The sequence below is a fragment of the Capra hircus genome, chromosome 5 (assembly GCF_001704415.2).
Source record: "Capra hircus breed San Clemente chromosome 5, ASM170441v1, whole genome shotgun sequence".
Lineage (NCBI taxonomy): Eukaryota > Metazoa > Chordata > Mammalia > Artiodactyla > Bovidae > Capra > Capra hircus.
The window spans coordinates 117,294,643-117,315,416 of NC_030812.1; the positions used below are offsets into that span (position 1 = coordinate 117,294,643).

Sequence of the window (20,774 nt, forward strand, 5' to 3'; positions counted from 1 at the left end):
TGGCCTGTCTGAGGCTGCAGCCACTTCTCCAGGTAGGGGCTCAGAGCTGGTGTTCGTGTCTCGTGGACCATCCGCAGGGAGGGGTCCTGGCTAGCGACACAGCCCACGTGCGGGGTTGCTTCAGGGGCGGCCTCCCCTCCCACCAGGGCTGGCACAGCAGCTCAGGCCAAGTAGGCGGCGGTGGCAACCTTGGTGCTGGTCTAGAGTGACTTGCTGTCTGTGTCCCCAAGTGTGGGTGGAGGGCCTTGACTCCCAGGAGTGGCCCCTTTCCCTTCCTGCACATCAATGTCCCTGCAGGCAGAAAGCAGCTTTCTGGGGCCTGCTCTCCAGGCCTAAGGCTCCCCAGGACACTCTGGGGGTGGGACCCTTTCCTGTGCCCCACCCACCCCACATGGTGGGGGTTAGGATCAGGCAGAGGCTCCCTCTCTGATCCCCAGCCAAAGCTCTTTGCTGGGAATTTGGAATTGCATTTGAAGTTCAATTCAGGCAAACAACTGCCTTGAGGCCTAGATACTGGCCTCCGGGACGCTGAACTGGGCACAGATACCCCGGCTCTGGGACTCAGAGTTGGTGAGGAAAACGGGCTGGTAGCTAATGCCAGCGCTTCCCAGAGGCGGGAGGAAGCCGGGCCAGGAACGACCCGCTCCTGCATCGAGCGCAGCCCCGGGCATTGACTGAGCGCCTACGCGCCGAGCCCGCTGGCCCGAAGGATGGCACCTACTGGGGCCGGAATGTGCAGCGAGTGTGTTTCCAGGACGAGGTGCAGATTTTCAGAAGCCGCCGCGGGTCAGTCCTGGGCAGTGGCGACGCCTGGGCCGAGGTCCCCCCCGGGGGCCGCGGAGCGCTGTGGGGTTGGGTGCACCAGGGTCTCGATCCCCGCTCGGTCGGCCCCCGCCTCGGCCGCCTCTGCAGTGAGGCCCCTGCGCGCCTAGGTGGAGCCCGACCCGCGGTTTTCGGCCGGACCGGCCTCGCCTGACCCGCCGGCGCGCCAGGCGGGGGCGCTGCAGGGCGGCAAGGGTCCCCTGGGTCCCCTCCGCGGCCCAGTGCGCATCGGCAGCTCGGCGGGCCGGCAGGAGCGCAGACGGCGGCGGGCGCGGGCCAGAGTCCGATCGCCGCGCAGCCCCTCCCGCCGTCCTCCCAGAAGGACCGAGCCGATCGGGCGGCGGGCGCGCGCCACGGGCCGGAGCGGCGGCGTCCCGCGGGCGAGGCGCGCATTGTCGCCGGCCCCACCTGTCGGCGCGGCCGCCACCGCCGCCGCCACCGGCCCAGCCGGGCAGGCGGCCCGCGGGAGCCCGGGCCGGGCCTCGACCGGCCGCCGCGGCGGAGGCGCGGGCTCCGGGAGCGCGGAGGCCGGCACCGTTCGAGGGCCACCGGGCCACGCAAGTTCTCTGCCTGCGGGCTGGGCCCGGCCGCGCGGGCCCCGGCGGCGGCGATGGTGCGGCGGCCCCGCGCCCGGCGCGCAGTCCCGGCCCCGCGCTCGGTTCTCCGCGGCGGCGGCGGCGGCGGCGGCAGCGCGGCCCCCTGAGCCCCGGGCCGGAGCGAGCGCGGCGGCGGCGGCGGCGGCGGCGGCGGCGGCGGCGGCGAGAGGAAGGCAGCGGCGGGAGGCGACAGGCGACCGGCGGTCGGGCCGTTGCGCAATCCACGGCCCGCCGTCCGAGCCCTGCCGGCGGCGCGGCTCCGGGGGCGGCGGCGGGGCTGATTCATGGGGCCGCGGCGGCCACCCCCCCGCGCCCGGGCTCCCGGCGCCCCGCAGCCCGCGCTGGTGGCCGAGCGGCCGGAGCGGCGGCCGCCGCGGCCCGAGCCTCGGTGCTAACCTCCCCGCCCCGCCCGCCCCCTCCCCGCGCCCCCGCCCGCTCCCCTCCCCCTGCCCAAAAAGACACAGCCCGGCTCCCGGAGCGGCACCTCCAGTCGCGGCGGAGCGCGGCGTTGGCGCGGATGGAGGGCGCGAGCGGGCGGCCGCGGCGGCTGCACCCGGCGGGGCGCTGATGCGGCGCCTGGACCTTTGCTGCTCGACTTGGGGGGCGCCGGCCGAGCGGGCACTCCGCGATGCAGCTCCTGAAGGCGCTCTGGGCACTCGCGGGGGCCGCGCTCTGCTGCTTCCTCGTCCTGCTGATCCACGCGCAGTTCCTGAAAGAAGGTAATTGTCCCCCCGCGCGCCAGGCTTCCAGCACGTTCGGCCGCCGCCGCTGCGCTCGGCCCGGCCAGCCCGGCACCACTGCGGGGCCCCGGCGCCCGGCGCGCACCCTGCCCGGCCCCGCGCGGATCCCGCAGCCGCGCTCAGCCCCGGGTCCGAGGTGGCGGGCGGCGCGGACGCGGCGGCCTCGGTGCTTCTGGCGCCTCCGGGCCCCGGCCCGCTCCGGGGCTGCCGTGCCGTCCCCTTCCCCGCACGGCTCGTGGGCAGCGGCGCCCGGCCTCTGTCCGCCGGCTCTCGGTAGATGGCACCCGCGCTCCACGCTGGCGGGCCAGGCGCGGGCCCGGGCGGAGGGAGCCCGGACGAGGCCTGCGCGCCCGCACCCCGCTCTCCGCGCCGCCTTCCGGGCGAGCCCGGGGCCCGCCGGCTCTGGGAGCAGGGGCTCGCCCGCCAGAGCGCCTGGCCCCGCACCAAGTCCGGCCCCCGTCCTCCCTGCCTGCTTGAGAGCAGAGCTCGGCGCTGCAGTGGATCTTTCTTGGGACTTGGTTGAGTCGGGCAAGTTGATGGAAGCATTTGTGGGAGGGGCGGCCCTGCACCTCCTGTCCAGGGAAGGAGCCCCGGGGCTCTCGCAGGGCGGGTGCCGCCCCGAGTACCCGGGGCATTCCTGGGAACTTGCTGGCTCGGAGGCCCGGGCTCTGGAGGGCAGCCCGGGTGCACTCGGCTCAGCCCGGCTGCCCTTGTGGAACAGCCGGCCCGGGGACTCACCACTGCCCTGGTGGCCGTGCCCTCGCCCCCAGGCCCCTTGTCCCCAGGACTGCGCGGTGCCCCCCCACCCCCACCCCGGCCGGCAGGGCACGCCAGCCCACCTCCAAGCCGCCGTGGCCGGGAGCGCAGGCGGATCCTCGTTAGCTCCTGGCCCTCACAAAGGACGGGTGTGCAGCGTTCAGCTGCTTTCCAGCCTAATTAACGAGCTGCCTCTGGCTCTCCGGAAGCAGGTAGGTGTGGGAGGCCAGGCTGCCCGTCACCTCCTTTGGCCTGGTGTCCATTTCCTGCCCTTGGTTTTGGGTCCAGACCCTGAAGGGAGAGGAGACTGCTCCCCCACCATGGGGGTGCTGCTGCAGGCCCAGGCCGCCCGGAGAGGGCCCGGTGAGTTTCCGATGAACTGGAGGCCCGCCCTCCACCACCGGCCTGCTTCAGGAGTGGCTGGCTCTGCTGGTGTTGGGTGGTCCCTGGGGGCTAGCAAGCCACCCAGGGGCTGATCCCAGCTGCGCGCTCTGCCAGGGGACTCCGGGGCCCACCAAGTGAACCACAGTTCCTCACCCTTCCTTTCCACCGGGCTGTGCTTTCAGAGGGATCTCTTGAAAGGGGGACTCCTGTGAAGTTCACTACTTCTAAGGTGGAAAGGGCCAGGCTGTGTGTGTGTTCCCCCGGGGAGGGGGTTGTTCTGTGTAGAGACAGATTCTCGGTGATCTTAGAGCCGTCGTGGTGAGAGGGGGAGCTCTGAGCGCCTCTGGCCGAGCCCCAGCCTTCCGTTCGCCCGGTGGGAACCGACCTGTCCTGCTGTCTTCAGAGGCCCTGCCGTCCTCCTGAGGCCCCACGTCTTAAGGTCAAGACGCATGTTTTGATCGACAGAGGTTTCTATCTCTTAGATTCAAAGAGTCTGGGTGCAGGGCAGGGCAGGGTTTCAGGGCCTCATCTTGCTCGGAGAGGGTGCTGTTTTCTGAGGATGGGTTATTGGAGAGCCTGGCACAGAAACCTCCGCGTTTACCCTGCTCTGGGCAGCAACCTCCACGAGGCGCTCAACGCTCTGGAAGCCGGTGTAGGAACAGGGAGGTGGGGCGTGGGCCCGGAGCAGGTCCGTGCTCTGCAGGCACTCTAGGGAAGTTTGTTTGTGTGCACAGCTGTCTACAATCCTTAGAAGCGCCGTCTGTCCATCCTGAAAGAATGTCACATTCCTGCTTCCCAGGTTGGAGCGCCCTGCGCACCGTCTCTCTGAAAGGTCAGACTGGGAGCAAGCACCCTGCCCTCCCTGACTGTCCCCTGTGGGGTCGGGAGCCCTGGGCAGATGCTGGGGGCCAAGGGTGGGCCCACCCTGGATGCACGGGACCCCCGGGCCCTCTGGCTGCAGGCCCCAGGCCACTTCCTTCCAGGCGCACTGGCCCCAGGAGGGGGGGAGCGTGGCGGGCGGACAGACAATTGTGACTTGTTGTCTGCGGACGGGTGGGAGAGAGCTGTTTAAATGGCCATTTCCCTGAATCTGGCTTTTTCAGCGGTGAAGAATGGGGGCCCGGGGAGCCGCTTTTCCACACTCTGCCTTTTGTGTGCAGATGCGGGTCATCCCGTGGCTAATCCGTGCCCCTCTGGCCAGTCTGTCTCCCAGTGTTGGCGAAGATGAATAGGGCTGTGCACTAGAGAGAGGCGTATTGTGCTCCCTGATTGCAGTCTTGGCCAGGCCGGTCTTTGTGAGAGCCTCCTGCCCGCTGCGGCCAGCCGGGCCGGGCACCCAGAGGGCGGGGGAGAGAGGGCTGCTGCCTGGAGTGGGGGCTGCGGGGACCTGGGCACCCCTGCTTCCTCCCGCTCGCCCCTCGGGATGCCCTGACCGTCCTCTGGGGAGCTCGGGCTAGCCTTGGCCTCTGGACACAGCCTGCACCTGCCCGGTGTTTGTGAACTAGTCCAGGGCGGGGTGGGGGGGTGGTCTGGGGAGCTGATTTCAAATGCAGCCTCTTAATCAAGGGACAGAGGGCCCGCATGGTGCTGTGCCCCAAGAGGGCAGAGGGGAGACTTCCTTTTATCTCCCTAATGACGCTACGTCTCAGAACACGGCCTAAGGAAGCGGCAGGAATTAGGAAAAGAAAAAAAGATTTTCCATCTCCCTCTACCAAAGACTTGAAGGTATTTATCTCCCAGCTTTTCAGTCACCACGCAGATTCAGGCCCTCGGGCCGCTGCTGATGTAACCGGAGCAGTACCGTCCGCTCTTGCCTGCAGCTGTGGGTCTGAGGTCCGCCTGCACCTCCCTCTCCTTGGGGGCTGCAGAGCTGGGTGGCGGGTGCGCGTGTGACTCACAGCCTCTGTGGGAGAGCGTGTTTCGGGAGATGAGTGTGTACCTCCGGACACACTTGCCGTGGACCCGGCCTTGATTCCGGAGGTCCTTTCTGAATCGGACAGCTGCTCTGAGGGATTCCACTTTGGTTCATTTAGTTAGCGCCTCATTCTGGAAGAGAAGCGGGACTCTGGGAGCCCAGGGCTGGCAGGGAGCACGCTTACCCCCGGCAGCCCCTCTGCGGCGTCCTGTGAATGGCGTGACTCTGCGCCGGGTGGTTATCACTGTCGGCGTCTCGAGCTCAGGAGTGAGCCCAGGGGTAACTCTGGCTCATACGTATGAGTTTATTTTAAAAAGTGGACAGAGGCCTGAAAGCACAGCTCCTGGTGCTCAGGGGCCCATCAGAAATGTACCTGTGGGAGCAGAGAATCACCCCGGTAACAATGCACACGGGGGTCTCCCGGGCACTGACGCGTGCGCGCAGCCCCCCGTGGGTTGGGAAGGATTGTGGATCCCGTGTCAAGCTTCCGAGCACAGATGAGTTCTGGGGCCCAGGCTGTGCCCAAATGGTTCTCAGAGGCTGTGATAATGAGGAGGGTCAGGACAGAGGCCTAGGGCTGGTGTTCAAGTCAGCAGAAGACTGAGACGCTCTGTGTTCCGGACGCCTCCGACCACCCGCCCGGACCTCCCGGGAGGCCAGGGGCGCCCCGCCCACCGTGCCTGCCTGTTTCTCCTGGAGCCTCCGGCTGCGCGCCGAGGGGCCTGCCCATGCTGCCTTTTCTCCCCTCAGCAGAGGCCCTTTTTGAGGCCAGGGCAGTGGGGCCGGCTGGGGAGCACTTGGGGGCCTCATCGAAGTAGCCCGGCTCCTCATTGCCGTGTATCATCATTTCCACGTGGCAAAGAGTCTGCAACCCGCACTCACTGTAACGGGAGCCTCGTTGCGGAGCGCCTGACAGCTGGACAAAGTGAAAGCGGAGAGGGGCTGGTCACGGGGTACCTGCCCATGTGCGGGGGCGCCGGGGCCTGCCCGGCTGCTGTCACACCCCCGGGGCCGGGCAGAGGCGTGCAGGCTTGGGAGGGCTGCCCGTGGCCGGACTCTCCGCCCTCATCTCTGGAAGCTCTTCAGGCCCTGTCTTGGCCTCCACCCTGAGCAGGCATCACCGTGTGAGCTCCAGCTCCAGGGTCTGGTTTACAGACCTGTACGCACCAGGCTGTTACACCAGGCCCTCTGCCTGCCCTGGGGACGCAGCCCCGTGCAGGGGCGCCAGCAGCGAGGGGGCAGGGTGGGGTGGCCAGGTCCCCTCCCTGCGGAGGGCCGCTGAGGCCTGCAGGAGGCAGGGGTGCTGGGTCCCCGGCAGTGGAGCTCCGCTGACTCTGTGTGTGTGTATGTGTGTGTGTGTGTGGATATGGTGGCTTGCTGTTCAGTCGTGAAGTCACGTCCGACTCTCTGAGACCCCATGGACTGCAGTACTCTTCTGTCCTCCACTGGCTCCCGGAGCTTGCTCAAACTCACGTCCATCGAGTCGGTGACGCCATCCAGCCATCTCATCCTGTTGTCCCCTTCTCCTCCTGCCCCTAGTCTTTCCCAGCTTCGGGTCTTTTCCAATGAGTCAGCTCTGAGCGTCAGGTGGCCAAGTATTGGAGCTTCAGCTCCAGTCCTTCCGTTGCATATTCAGGGCTGGTCTCCTTTAGGCTGGAGAGTTTGACGATATGGATGCGTTCACTAAGCACTCTCCACAGGTGTTCTGTCCCTAGGCACGTGGAGTGCGTGAGATACACTGAGAACCCGCTCTTGGATCAGGACGCCACCCCTTAACCTCTGCGCTGCCGGTCAGTAGATGGTCACAGGAGATGCAGAGGGCAGTGTGAGCTGTGTGACAGAAAGCAGCAAGGTTGCCTCTGTGCGTCTGCGTGTAACGTGTGCTGCTGTTCACACGCGTTTAGTGAATGGGCTCAGAGCCCTGGAGAGGCCCGCAGTGACCCTGGAGCCCTTGCCCTGCTGTGCTGGTGGCCAGCTGGCCCGCCGTGACCGCTCCCTTCATCGCTTCTTCTGAGTCTGTTCCCTGTGCGCACCAAGGCGCTCACGCAGGTGACACAAACGTGGGAACACAGGCATGGGTGGACACACGCACGTGCAGGCACGCGGAGGGGCAGCACCCAGCCGGGAGCCAGGAAGCAGGGGAGAGGCCCCTGGGGTCCCGCCTCTGCCCCCAGCACCCTGGGGCTGCCTTGCCCGGAGCGGCCACGTCCAGCGAGGCCCAGCGATGTCCACGGACAGGCCCGGGTCGCAGAGGCCACAGAGGCCGAGGGGACGTGGGCCAGCGTGTGCACTCACTGTCTCTTTCTCTCTGCTTGGACCCGGAGCCCGGCGGCCCCTGGGGTCTCACACCTCACACATCCCGTACCTCGCTGACCCAGCGCCTGGCTCGTGGCTTACACATGCTTGTGCAAAGGGCCTTTGGAACTGGGAAGCTGGGTGGACATGTGATATCAGGCAAGTCCCTGGACCACTGGGACCCTCAGTCTCCTCCTTGGCAGAATGGACGGGATCACAGACCTGAGACTTAGGCTGGTCCAGCCCGTGTTTCTTGAGCTGAAGGGGATGCTGACCTTGGATGGAGCCAGGGACTCAAGCTGCAGCCTAGGTCCACACCCACTCCCTGCCCCCCTGATTCCTTCCCCGGGTCACCCCCCCTGAGATTCCTTCCCCGGGTCACCCCCCTCGAGATTCCTTCCCCGGGTCACCCCCCCCGAGATTCCTTCCCCGGGTCACCCCATCTGGGAGACCTCAGCTGCGACCGCCAGCATGTTCCGGACGCTGGGTCTTGCTTCAGGGAGTTTCCAGGGAGGGACAGGGCCCTCCATCTCTCCCTCACAAGGACTCTGACCACCGACCCAACCTATGCCCTCCAGAACTGTCTCTAAGGCAAGAGGCTTCCCAAGGGAGGTGAGAGCCCAGGACAGCTGAAAGGGCAGGGGACAGGCCCAGCCCTGCAGGCCACCCCAGGACCCGTCAGACCGAGGGTCTCAGCCTTGTTCCTGGCAGAGGCAGTCCAGGAAGGAGCCAGAAGCAGGCCTGGGCCCTGAGAGCCTGGTGGGCTGGGGTGGCCCTGAGCCTCCAGGGATTTGGAGGCCGCTGACCAGGCTTGAATGAAGCCCCACCCCGAGCCCCATCCTGGCGGGGAGGGCCCATCCCCACGTGGCCCCGGAGAGTCCAGCGCAGGAAGGCCGAGACCCGCCTGCTTCCTAGCCTTTCCGTAGTCCTGAGGGCAGGAAGCCTTTGCTGCCTGCCTGGGGCTGAGATGCTGTCCACGAGCTGGCCCAGGCTGCCGGCCGGGAGGGTCACCCACTGCTGGCTGCCCGGGGCTGGCGGTGGATGGAGGCTGTTCTTGGCCCACCCAGTCCCCTGGCAGTGACCTGAGCAGCAAGAAGGGCCAGCCCCGTCCTTCCAAGCACCGGTGTGTGTTTGTGGAGCTGCAGCGGGTGGTCGGGGGGAGAAGCAGGGTCGCCTTTTTAGCAGAGGAAGGGCAGATGCTCGCAGGTGGGGAACCGGGTGTGCGTCCCCCATCACCTGGCTGTGCAGGGTCATCTGCTTCCTGCCATCCACGCAGCCTCTGCCGCCAACCGTCAGTGCCCCGGCGGCCCAGGGCAAGAGCTGGGCTGTGTGCTCGGCTGCCCTGTCCCGTGCTGTCCCTGAGGACGCCGGCATGCACCCTGCCGCCCTTGGCTGGGGACCTTGATGGTGTCCGTGGGGATTTACAGGTGGTCCCCTGTGGATCACGTGGCCCTTTGTCCAAACACGACTTTGCAGGAGTGGGAGAGAGGCCTGCCCTGTGCCCCAGCCCCTCTGGCCACCGGGGAGCTCGAGGGGTACCACCCAGGCCACCCCCACTTACAGTAGGAAGATCCCACACGTGATTAGAGAAAGTGGGTCACAGACTCAGATCGTGCTCCGGGGACCCATGTGAGGCGTCGTGGCTGACCCCCAGCCCCGTGGACGGTGTCGCGTGTCTGACCAGACCGAGCCAAGGGCTGTGGGTGTGTCAGTGGTCTTCACAGCCCACCCGTGGGGCAGGTGACCCCGGGTCTAGCCTTTCCCGCCCACGGGCCCATGTTTGTCTGTTGCCCTCCCAGGGTGCACGGGAGCCCTTTTTATTCTTTGCATCTAATCCTCCTTAGGAGATGGAGCCTGCCCCGTCTGATGAAAACCCTGCAGGTGTGAGGCCAGGATGCTCTTGGTGGTTGAGGTCAGGGCCAGGAGACCCTGGACCATCTCAGGCCTTCCTAGGGTGGGATGGGACGGTCAGGGTGGTGCCTCTCCAGTCGCGTGGTGGCCATCTCTAGGGCAATGTGACCCAGGGACAGTCAGGGGGCACCTCGGGCAGGCTTTGGGGAGCCTGGCCAGCCTTGAGAGGGCCACCTTCAGTACACTGAGCTCCCTGGTGTCCTGGTCAATAATGACTTGGTCCTTATTGGGCCTGGGGTGGTCACCCTGGAGGCCTCAGCCCGCCAGCTGTGGCCCTGGTGGGTCCCATGGGCACTGGCTCCCTGGCTTGGGGGAGTGACCCGAGGTCTCAGGCTGGATGGACGGCATGGTGGTGCCCACCTTCCCCACCCTGCAGGACTTGGGGTGTGACCTCCGCAGTGAAGCTGTGACCCCGGGGTGCCAGCGGCTGGTCTGAGCCCTGGTTTCCCGGTGTGATAGTGGGTCCGGCAAGGGGCTGAGGCTGGACCTCGTGGGCGGCCCCTCTGCCACTGCCCCCTGTCCCCAGGGCCCCCGGTTCAGGCAGGAGGCTGGTTCTGGAAGGTCACTGAGGACCCTGCAGGAAGTCCCAACTGGTACCACACATGCCCACCCTCAGCCCTTTGTTCTTCCCAAGAGTCTGGAGGAGGGTGTGTAGCCTTTCAATCACACGGTCTTTTCAAAGTCAGCCTCTGCCTGGAGAAGGTGGGTTGTATCAGCCAGTTCCCTCTCTTCTCCAACTGCAGGAGCAGCTGAGCAGGCTCCGCACGCTTCACTGAGACAGGAACCCCAGTCTCACTGATGCTTAGCTATGCTTTGCAGGAGCCCCAGCCCCGCCATCGTCGTGAGCCCCGCTTGCCCGGGAGCCCCTGCACGGCCACAGCCCCCAGGGCCGATTGCCTGGGCGGCAGCCTTGCTAGCCATAGGGGCCCAGGGTGGTGCTCACATTGAGCGCCTGTAGTATGCTGGGCACGGGCTGTGTGCTGGTGCCCGTGGGACCCTGTAAGTGACGAGCCGGGCTCCTGATGAAGCACACAGCTGAGAACTGAGCAATGGCTCCCCAGGGACAGTGCACCCAGAACCTGTGGGTGGGCCTGGTTGGGGAGGAGGTGTGATTTGCAGGTGAGGTTAAGGCAAGGCTCTCTGGGTGCCATCGTCCTGGATGGGGTCCACCCTGCATCCAGAGAGAAGCGTCCTTAGAAGAGACCCAAGAGAGGCCACGTGAAGGTGGAGCAGAGATGGACGATGTGGCCACCAGCCAAGGGATACCCACGGCTTGCAGAGGCTGGAAGAGGCAGAGGGCCCTCCCCGGAGGATCCAGAGAGTGTGTGGCCCTGCCCACACCTCAGCCTTGGACCTGTGGCTTCCAGGACCGGCGGGATGAGTTTCCAGGGTTTGCTCTCATTGTTGCTGCGGCCGCAGGAAACCAGCAGGCCGCATGCGGGTGATGGAGGGGCGCGTGCCTGGAGGAGCCCGGCCACATGTGCCGTGAGTGCAGGCGTCTCACCACCTCTGTCCCAGGGAGGCCCGGATGGACAGATGCTCCGTCAGTGTTCAGGCCAAGACGTGGTCTCCTGTCTGGTGTCTGGGCCCACAAAAGCAACAGCCATCGAGTCCCAGCTTGAGGCAGAAGCAGCGTCTCCCGGCGGTGGGGGTTGGGGGCGGTCCGGAAGTCCTCAACACGCCTCCGTCCGTAAATCAGTGTTTCCCAAAGCCAGGGCACGTAGGCTGTGCATACGAGATGACTTTATGTGGGCTTGGGTGGGCATTTTTCATTTTAACGGTCGTGTGTTTATTTTTATGGTTACCTTCTATTTACGGCCACAGGGCTGGCTTCTTGCTCACAGAAGATGGAGAGTTCCTTCCCGACCAGACAGGGACACTCGTGGGGGGGTCGCGGTGGAGGCAGTGAGCCCTGGGGGTGCATGTTTATGGAGCATCTACTGCGCGCCGGGCCTGGCGAACAGGCTGAGCCAGGCAGCAGGAGGCTGGTGGGCACGGGGCTGAGGCTCTGGGCAGCAGGGGCCCCGGAGGGTCATGCATGCAAGTGAGAGCCGTCTCAGGCTGCGCTCCAGTAGCCGTGGTCACTTCCTTGGTGTCCAGGCCGACTGAGAACGAAGGGGCCTCCCTCTAATGTGGGACGTGCACTCCACGGAGGACGCTGAAGAGAGAGGTGGGAGGTCAGCTTCTGGGGACTGCAAGACACAGGACCACACTGGAGGCTTGAAGAATGAACACTTACTGTCCCCTCCTTTTGCAGGCCGAAAGTCCAGGCCGAGGCGTTGTGGGGGTGGGAGGTTCCTTCCAGGCTGCTTCATGCTTTTGGTGGCTGCCGGCAGCCCTGGCTCTCCCGGGCTCGGGGCCCATCTCTCCAGTCTCTGCCTGGGCGCGTGGCCTCCTCCTGCTCCGCTCTCATCAGGATGCACGCTTGCATTTCAGGCCCACCCGCATCCAGATGACCTTGTCCTGAGAGCTTCACTGTATCTGCAAGGACATTTACCCCAGAGCAGACCACCTTCCAGGGCTCTGGGTAGACCTACCGGGGTTCTGGGTAGATCTAACAAGGTTCTCACTGCCACTGTATAATCATAAGGGATTTGATTTAGGTCATACCTGAATGGTCTAGCGGTTTTCCCTGCTTTCTTCAATTAAAGTCTGAATCTGGCAATAAGGAATTCATGATCTGAGCCACAGTCAGCTCCCGGTCTTGTTTTTGTTGACTGTATAGAGCTTCTCCATCTTTGGCTGCAGAGAATATAATCAATCTGATTTTGGTGTTGACCAGCTGGTGATGTCCATGTGTAGAGTCTTCTCTTGTGTTGTGGAAGAGGGTGTTTGCTATGACCAGTGCATTTTCTTGGCAAAACTCTATTAGCCTTTGCCCTGCTTCATTCCACATTCCAAGGCCAAATTTGCCTGTTACTCCAGGTGTTTCTTGACTTCCTACTTTTGCATTCCAGTCCCCGATAATGAAAAGGACATCTTTTTAAGGTGTTAGTTCTAAAAGGTCTTGTAGGTCTTCATAGAACCGTTCAACTTCAGCTTCTTCAGCGTTACTGGTTGGGGCATAGACTTGGATTACTGTGATACTGAATGGTTTGCCTTGGAAATGAACGGAGATCATTCTGTCGTTTTTGAGATTGCATCCAAGTACTGCATTTCAGACTCTTTTGTTGACCATGATGGCTACTCCATTTCTTCTGAGGGATTCCTGCCCACAGTAGTAGATATAATGGTCATCTGAGTTAAATTCACCCATTCCAGTCCATCTTAGTTCGCTGATTCCTAGAATGTCGACGTTCACTCTTGCCATCTTGCCAACTGTTTGACCAGTTCCAATTTGCCTTGATTCATGGACCTGACATTCCAGGTTCCTATGCAATATTGCTCTTTACAGCATCGGATCTTGCTTCTATCACCAGTCACATCCACAACTGGGTATTGTGTTTGCTTTGTCTCCATCCCTTCATTCTTTCTGGAGTTATTTCTCCATTGATCTCCAGTTCCTCTTTCAGTATCCTATCATTTTGCCTTTTCATACTGTTCATGGGGTTCTCAAGGCAAGAATACTGAAGTGGTTTGCCATTCCCTTCTCCACTGGACCACATTCTGTCAGACCTCTCTACCATGCCCGCCCATCTTGGGTGGCCCTGCGGGCATGGCTTAGTTTCATTGAGTTAGACAAGGCTGTGGTCCTAGTGTGATTAGATTGACTAGTTTTCTGTGATTATGGTTTCAGTGTGTCTACCGTCTTGCAACACCTACCATCTTACTTGGGTTTCTCACACCTTGGATGTGGGGTATCTCTTCACGGCTATTCCAGCAAAGCACAGCCGCTGCTCCCTACCTTGGACGAGGGGCATCTCTTCACTGCTGCGCCCTCTGACCTTGAATGTGGAATAGACATTACTTTGCCAACAAAGGTCCGTTTAGTCAAGGCTATGGTTTTTCCAGTGGTCGTGTATGGATGTGAGAGTTGAACTGTGAAGAAAGCTGAGTGCCGAAGAATTGATGCTTTTGAACTGTGGTGTTGGAGAAGACTGTTGAGAGTCCCTTGGACTGCAAGGAGATCCAACCAGTCCATTCTGAAGATCAGTCCTGGGATTTCTTTGGAAGGAATGATGCTGAAGCTGAAACTCCAGTACTTTGGCCACCTCATGCCAAGAGTTGACTCATTGGAAAAGACTGTGATGCTGGGAGGGATTGGGGGCAGGAGGAGAAGGGGACGACCCAGGATGAGATGGCTGGATGGCATCACGGACTCGATGGACGTGAGTCTGAGTGAACTCCGGGAGCTGGTGATGGACAGCGAGGCCTGGCGTGCTGCGATTCATGGGGTCGCAAAGAGTCGGACACGACTGAGCGACTGAACTGAACTGAACTGAACAGGGTTCTGGGTAGGCCTTCCGGGGTTCTGGGCAGACTTTCCAGGGTTCTTGGTAGACCTTCCACGGTTCTGGGTAGACCTTCTGGGGTTCTGGGCAGAGAAGGAAATGGCAACCCACTCCAGTGCTCTTGCCTTGAGAATCCCAGGGACGGGGGAGCCTGGTGGGTTGCCGTCTATGCGGTCGCACAGAGTCCGACACAACTGAAGTGACTTAGCAGCAGCAGCAGCAGCGGCAGCAGCAGACCTTCCAGGGTTCTGAGCAGACCTTCCAGGATTCTGGGTAGATTTTCTGGGGTTCTGGGTAGACCTTCCAGGGTTCTGGGTAGACCTTCCGGGGTTCTGGATAGACCTTCCAGGGTTCTGAGTAGACCTTCCGGGGTTCTGGGTAGACCTACCTTCAGGGTCCACTGTTCCACTCACCACATGGAGGCTGGAAGATGATTCACCTGTGACCGGGCACTGAGGCCATCACCCAGGACCAGAGGTCTTGCAGACCTTAACGTAGCAAGCACCAGCCCCCTTCCAGCCTGGGCCTTCCCTGTGTTTGGGATTCTCCTGGGGGCTGGGGGCTTCCTCCTGCTGAGCCCCGTCATTCCTTGATGGAAGGGGCAGTGCCCAGAGATCCCTGCATCCTGCCCTCAGAGGCCCTGGTTTCCTGCCCTCCTGGGGCCGGCCGTCTGCAGGCTGAGCTGACCGCATGGGGCCAGGACTCTGCTTCTATTCATGGACCGCACATATCTGTGTGAAAGTTGGTTGTTTTTTCTTTCCTTTCATTTTTTAAAGAAAATTGTGAAAGCCACTTTGGCATGGGTGCCTGGCCTCCCCCACGGCACGTTTGATTGCACTTGGAATAGTCGGTTGCCAGCTTAGCAGTTTCCCGGCACGCTGTTCAAAATGTGTCTGTGACGTTCACTCTCTTCGCTTGCGAGTCATCCTAACAAGCTGACTCACGGTCGAACCTCGAGTACTTCTTTTTTCTTTTTTTTCATTAAATGTGTGTCTTGGCATTGAGAACAAACTTCTGGGCATAGTTGTCTTCCCACTGAGGCTGGGAAAGTGTGCATGAGAAGGGGGGGGGTACTCTGCCTGAAGAATCTTCTAGAAGGGAAAGTGGTTCCTCTTGGGTGGGAAGCACCATTAAAGGCAGAGACTGGGGGGCAGGAGAGGGATGCCTATGCCCCATCACAGGCTGCCCCCGGGGTCCTGCTCCCCCAGAACCTCATCAGACGGCCTCTGACGCAGCCGTCCACCTGGAGGGCGGCCGGAGATGCTGCAGGCTCTGACCCTGCAGGGGGAGGGCACAGAGGTGTGGGAGGTCCTGAGGGCGACCTCACTGTGGACAGAGGTCTCCTGCCGGCTTGGGGTGGGGACAGGGACCCAGGAGGTAGCCACGGGGAAGGTCAGGTGAGACTAGTAGTCGGGAGCGCCCTTTAGCTGCTGGAGGAGTGACCGGGGGTGTGGCGCTGCCTGTGGTCCAGGAATAGCCAGTGTCCGCCCACCTGCACGTGTGGTGGGCTCCCTGGCGGGTGGGAGTGCTCCCACGGGGGTCCTGGGGTGAGCTCTCTGGGTCCTGAGCTGACCTCCTTCCAGGGACCAGCTTGTCCAGTCCCGTCCGTCTCTGACTTCCGCACCCCTGAGTCCTGAGTGGGAACCCATGGCTTCTTGGTCCAGTCGGGGCCCTCCTCCTCCCGGTCTGTGCCTGGACCCGGGGTGGGGGTGGGGTCAGGACAGCAGGTGCCCCCAAGCATCCCGAGGCTCCGGGATGGTGTGTGTGTGGAGGGGCTACCCTTGCTCCGGCCCCACCCCGCCCGGGGTCCCTGCCGCCTTGGGCTGAAGCTTCTCAACACGGCCCCTGGCTGGTGGGCAGGGAGTCGCCGGGGGCCTCCTCGCATCATCCTGCCCCAGACCTCGCGTGGCTGCATTCTGGGGGCTGAGAGGCTGGACCTGGCCCCTGGGCTGTGGGGCGCAGGAGCCGCAGGGTCAGCAGAATTCCCTGGAGAACTTAGCAGGACATGCAGGGGAGGGAGCGTTCTCCGTGCTCTTTCCCCCACCCTGAGGCCGCCTGTGTTTCCCGGCGCTGATCTTGGGGGGTTGCCCTCTTGGGGCTCGCCGGGCAGAGCCCTTGGGGTGATTGCGTATGAAGTCTGGTCCGTGCATGGAGAGCCAGCCCTCGGCGTCCTGGACACGGGAGCGTCCTGGGAGCTTGCTGGGCGAGGGAGGGGAGACAGGACAACCGTGTTGCCTGCAGCCACGGTTGGGTGTGTCCACACGGACCCAGGTAGGATCCGGAGTGGACCAGGCGGCCGGCCCGCAGAGTCGCCTGTGTGCATGGTGTCTCCTGTGGGATTCCGATGGGAACTCCGTGTTCACAGGCTGGCTGGGCCCACACCCGTGTCCCCGGCAGGCTCGGGGCTTGTTTGCAAAAGGAGCCTCAGGACCGGTTACCCCAGATACTGGAGGTGGAGGTGCTGGAGGGCGCCTGCTGGGACCGAGTGCCCCATTGTACAGATGGGAAAACCGAGGGCCTGGCTGGGGAGGGGCTCGCCCAGGGTGTGTGGCGCTCAGCGAATGACGTTGGCAGGTGTCGGGAGTGGGTTTCTCGTGGGGAGACAGCTGCGGCTGAAGGCTTACAGGGGGCTGTCCCCCCACGTGACTAGTGGGGGCTCCAGACTGGCTCAGCAGCCTGGGGGCCTGTACAGGTGGGCTGAGGGATGGGGCAAGATGGCTGCCTGGGTCGGCAGGGCTGAGTCTGGCTAGTTACTAGGCCGAGACGCTCCATCGGACCCTCTGGTCAGCGTCCCCAGGGACCGAAGGGGCCCCGCTGCTGGAAGGACCTCGTGCTCTTTGCTCCCAGCCCCCTGCCCCCATGCCGCCCCAGGGCAGGTGCCCGGGGAGCTGGGAGCCCGACCACAGGGCCCCATGGGGTCCTCTCCACCAGCCAACCTGGGCGCCATCCAGCTGCGGCCGTAGCCCCCCGCCCAGTCTGTAAGGGGGGGATGCTCCTGGCTGCCCCTCAGCTGTGGTGAGAGTTCGGGAGCGGGAGGGGCAGCACTCACCACCATGCCCGCTTCGCATACGCCCTCGATCCACGCTGCTCTTCTTTTTAGCTATTTTTGTTATTTTTCTTGTCTACCCAAGTCCTGTTTCAAAGAGCCTTGGTTTCCTAGGAGGCTGATGGTGGTAAATGCCAGGAAGCAGGAGCATCTTGCCAGCCGCTGTGAGGGCCGCAGACCCTCCTCAGGCCCTGGAGGCGGTCCTCCTCCCCCCACGGAGGGGTGCCCGTGTCCCTGGGGCCCTGGGGACTCACCGGGACGACCCCCAGGGGCCCCTGCAGCCTCGGGGGTGGCTGGGACCCGGCCAGGCTTGGCCCTGCGGGTTGCCCAAGAGATGGCAGACCTCTGTGTGTCTGACCCCTCGAGAGGGCCCATGAGATGAGCCGGGGGCACACAGGGTCGAGGGTGCCTTGCAGGCCTCACATGTACAGGGAACCTCTTAGTTTTCTCCGTGACGAGTGCGTGTCTATCTGAATACAGGCTGGCACCTGGGGACCCAGGTCTCCTCCCAATAATCGGGAGGCTGCTGTGGGGGGTCCCCCATCCCGTCAGCAGCTCTCTCGGACATCCCGCCGCCTCTGTGGGTGTCCAGAGAGCCCTCGTGGTCCCTGCCGCCCACCTGGGCCCAGCATGCAGGCACTGCTGTAGGTGACGGGTGGACCCCCGGACATGGGGCTCCGGCCACTGAGACCACGGGAACACGCTTCAGCCACTCATCCAGCCTCGAGGTGGGGCTGGAGGTGGGCTGAGTGCCCCGGGCGTGCCTGTGTGCCCCCAACCCTGGAGGAGCCCTTTGGATCCCAGCATGTGAGCGCTCCCTCGGCCACAGGTGGCTCGGCCGGAGGCCTGTCCAGAGCAGCCGTCCCCGTCGGCCCTGGACGCACAAGCCCCAGGTCATCGAGTCTGGAATTCAGGGTTTCCGGGGCCCCGTGCCGGGCACGTGGGGAGCCAGGCCGCACTCTGCCCCGGGGCCCTGAGTGTGTTTCCACCCGTGCACCTGCCTCGCCAGCCTTCACTGCCCCAACCGCAGGGGATCCTCTTCCCGCCTTTCTGGGGTGGCAGGGGTCTCGGGAGGAGACCAGCTCCAGCTCCAGGGGGCTCCCTGCCCCCCAGTCATTGTCGCCTCCCTGGGCACCTCTGTCTCCGTGGCCCTGGGGTGGCAGTGGCCACAGACGTGCCGTCAGCCCCAGCTGGCGTGTCCCAGGAGTGAAGGCGGCTGGTGGCGTGAGGGTGGTCCGGCCGCATGGAAAAGCTGGGGACGTAGATGCATTTTGTCCTGAGGATCAGCATGTCACCACCAGCAGGAATGAGGTCCTCCAGGGGGCGGAGCCCAGAGCCACTCTAGGTCGCATCCAAGTCCATGGGGGCCGCAGAGACCATGGTGGGGCTCTTTGGGCAGGGGGGTGGGGTCTCAACATCAGTGAGCACCAGTGAATCTTGTGCCCCTGGGAGCCTGGCAGGACCCACCTTGCTCCTCGCACTGGTTAATTAGTGTCTGCAAGGCCCCCAACATCTCCAGGCACTAATCCTTTAAGAACAGAGACAGTCTTCAACAGCAGCTGAGTTCCAAGCGGCATCCATTAAGACTCTTCCTGCACGGTATCATGTAGCCTTATTAGGTGTCGAGATTATGCGAAAAAAAAAAAATCGTTACATGTGATAATGCAACTTTCCGTGCGATTCCTACAGGACATTCATTATCTCCCATTCAGCTCTATTTAAGCTCGATTGCGGGGGAATTAGTGGCATTACTGTTTAAATCTTAACTTTTGTGTTAAGAAAGCGCGTTGCAAAGCTTCTGAAATGTATCTTGAAAGCAGTGCCTGGTTTCTCTGGTTTAACAAGGGAGCGAGCACGAGAGATTTCAAAGCCCACTAATCTGTAGATATTTTGGTCGCGTACCAGCAGATTTTTTTTTCATCTAACTAAAAAAAAAAAAAAAAGGTGTTGTTTTCCTGAAAGTTATTGAAATAAAGTTGTTCCAGGGAGGGCCAGGGGACGTGGGGCGACACGGCCTCTGAGAACCCGGGCTGGCCTTCCTGTCTGGTCACCAAGGGTGGGGCCCGGCGCTGGGCTGGGGTGGGGAACTGGCCTCACTGGCTCCATCCAAAGGCACGTTCTGGACGTGCCTCCACAGATGAATGGATAAACGAGGTCTCGGCATACGAGGGAATATTACACAGCCTTCAAGAAGACGGAATCCCAATGCCTGGCACAACACAGTTGAACCCTGAGAGCACCGTGTGACTCCGTGGCCCAAGCCAGACCCAGAAGGGCTAATCACGTCTGACTGCACCGATGTGGGGCCCCTGAGCAGTCACACGAAGGTAGACGGCGGGGGCCCCGGGCTGGGGGCAGGGAGGGGGAGGGCGGTTTAACGGGGACAGAGTCTCAGTTGGGGAAGGTGAGAAAGTTCTGGAGATGATGGTGGAGATGGTCGTACCTTGGTGTGAAGCTGCTTAATGCTGGTGAGCTGTGTGCTTAAAATGGTTAAAATGTTAATTTTCTGTGAGTGCATTTTACCACAGTAAGAAAAAATTAAGGCACGTTCTCACTTGGGTCAAAGGGCAAGAACCATGTAGTTATATTATCACTTAAAAAAAATGTGATGTCCCCTTTTTACAAGGGCAGTTTTAGGGCTGGAGGCGACTTGAGCAGATAGAAAGGGACCGCCACACGCCTTCCCGCCGCAGGGTGCCTGCTCCTCGCCTCACCTGGAGGGAGGTGTCTGTCACGGGTGGTGAGCTGAGATCCCCCAGTTACTCTTCACCCCGGTCCGCGGTTCTGCCTGGGGCTCTGTCGTCTCGCTGGCGTGCGCTCCGTGGCCTGGCAGGTGGACAGCGACCCGTGTCCACTGCTGCGTGTTGTCCGGCGCGGCTCCCCTGCTCCGTCGTCACCTTCTTGCTCTGCCCGCTGGGCACTGGCCACCAGCCATCAGGCTGCAGCTCTTGGGCCCAGCCCCGGCCGTGGCCATGAGCACTCCCTGGGGTCCCCTGGGGCGGGCATGCGAGGGTCCTCGGGACCGCCCCTCCTCGGTAACCAGGCTGCGTCTCTATTGCCCTGCTTTGCAGTGTGGCATTTATGGCCAAGGACAAGACACCGCTGAGATGCCCGCATGTTAGTTCACAACCTCTTTTTTTCTTTAACACCAGGAAGCGGTGCTCACAGAGCTCTGTTCCCTGTGAAGCGCCAGTAACAGACCCGCCCCTCCCAGGAGAGGACGCCCCTCCCCTCTGCTTCTCCACCCGGCCCTCCCACCTCCCTCTGCCTGCTCCCCACCACGTCCCCCCGTTGTGCCCCCACTCCCTGGGCTGCTGGAGGCTTCGCCCCCTCCTCTGTGATTCACACGGGAAGAAACCCACCAGGCTGCTCGTTCGGCCCCTGGGCTTCCAGTGTCTCTGCTCGCAAACCCCTCCCCCCACCACCCGAGTGTGTGTGTGTGTGTGTGCGTGTGCGTGTGCGTGTGCGTGTGCGTGATCTCCAGGAGTGGAGCCAGCCAGGTGTGTGCAGAGAGAGGGGTCACACGATGGCGACTGACTGACTGACTGACTGAAGTCGCTCAGTCGTGCCCGACTCTTTGTGGCCCCATAGACTGCAGCCCACCAGGCTCCTCTGTCCATGGGATTCTCCAGGCAAGAACACTGGAGTGGGTTGCCATTTCCTTCTCCAGGGGATCTTCCCGACCCAGGGCTCGAACCCGGGTCTCCCGCATTGTAGACAGATGCTTTACCGCCTGAGCCCCCAGGGAAGTCCTGGTAAACCCAGACCTGACGGGAGCGAGCCCACAGGCTGGGGCGGGGCCACGCTGCGTGCTGCTCGGGCGAGGCCCACCCAGCCGCTGGCGCGTCCTCTGCGTCACTGGCCCACTGATGGCAGTGTTGATCTCGCCCCCAAACACTGTCACGGAACCACCGAAAC

The 20,774-nt window shown here is 62.8% G+C and overlaps 1 protein-coding gene across 2 annotated transcripts in view; it reads left to right on the forward strand.

Moving 5' to 3' along the window:
- The window catches only part of FAM19A5 (family with sequence similarity 19 member A5, C-C motif chemokine like), a 179,846-nt gene that overhangs the window by 70,864 nt on the left and 88,208 nt on the right, over window positions 1-20,774 (forward strand). The window contains exon 1 of one of the 2 annotated variants that reach the window (XM_018048923.1): window positions 1,873-2,137. The exons of the other annotated variant lie outside the window; for it this stretch is intronic. Coding sequence (XP_017904412.1) covers window positions 2,047-2,137 — 91 coding nt within the window. The 5' untranslated portion in view covers window positions 1,873-2,046. Of the gene's footprint in view, window positions 1-1,872; window positions 2,138-20,774 lie in introns of those variants that run through there. 2 annotated transcript variants of the gene reach the window in all.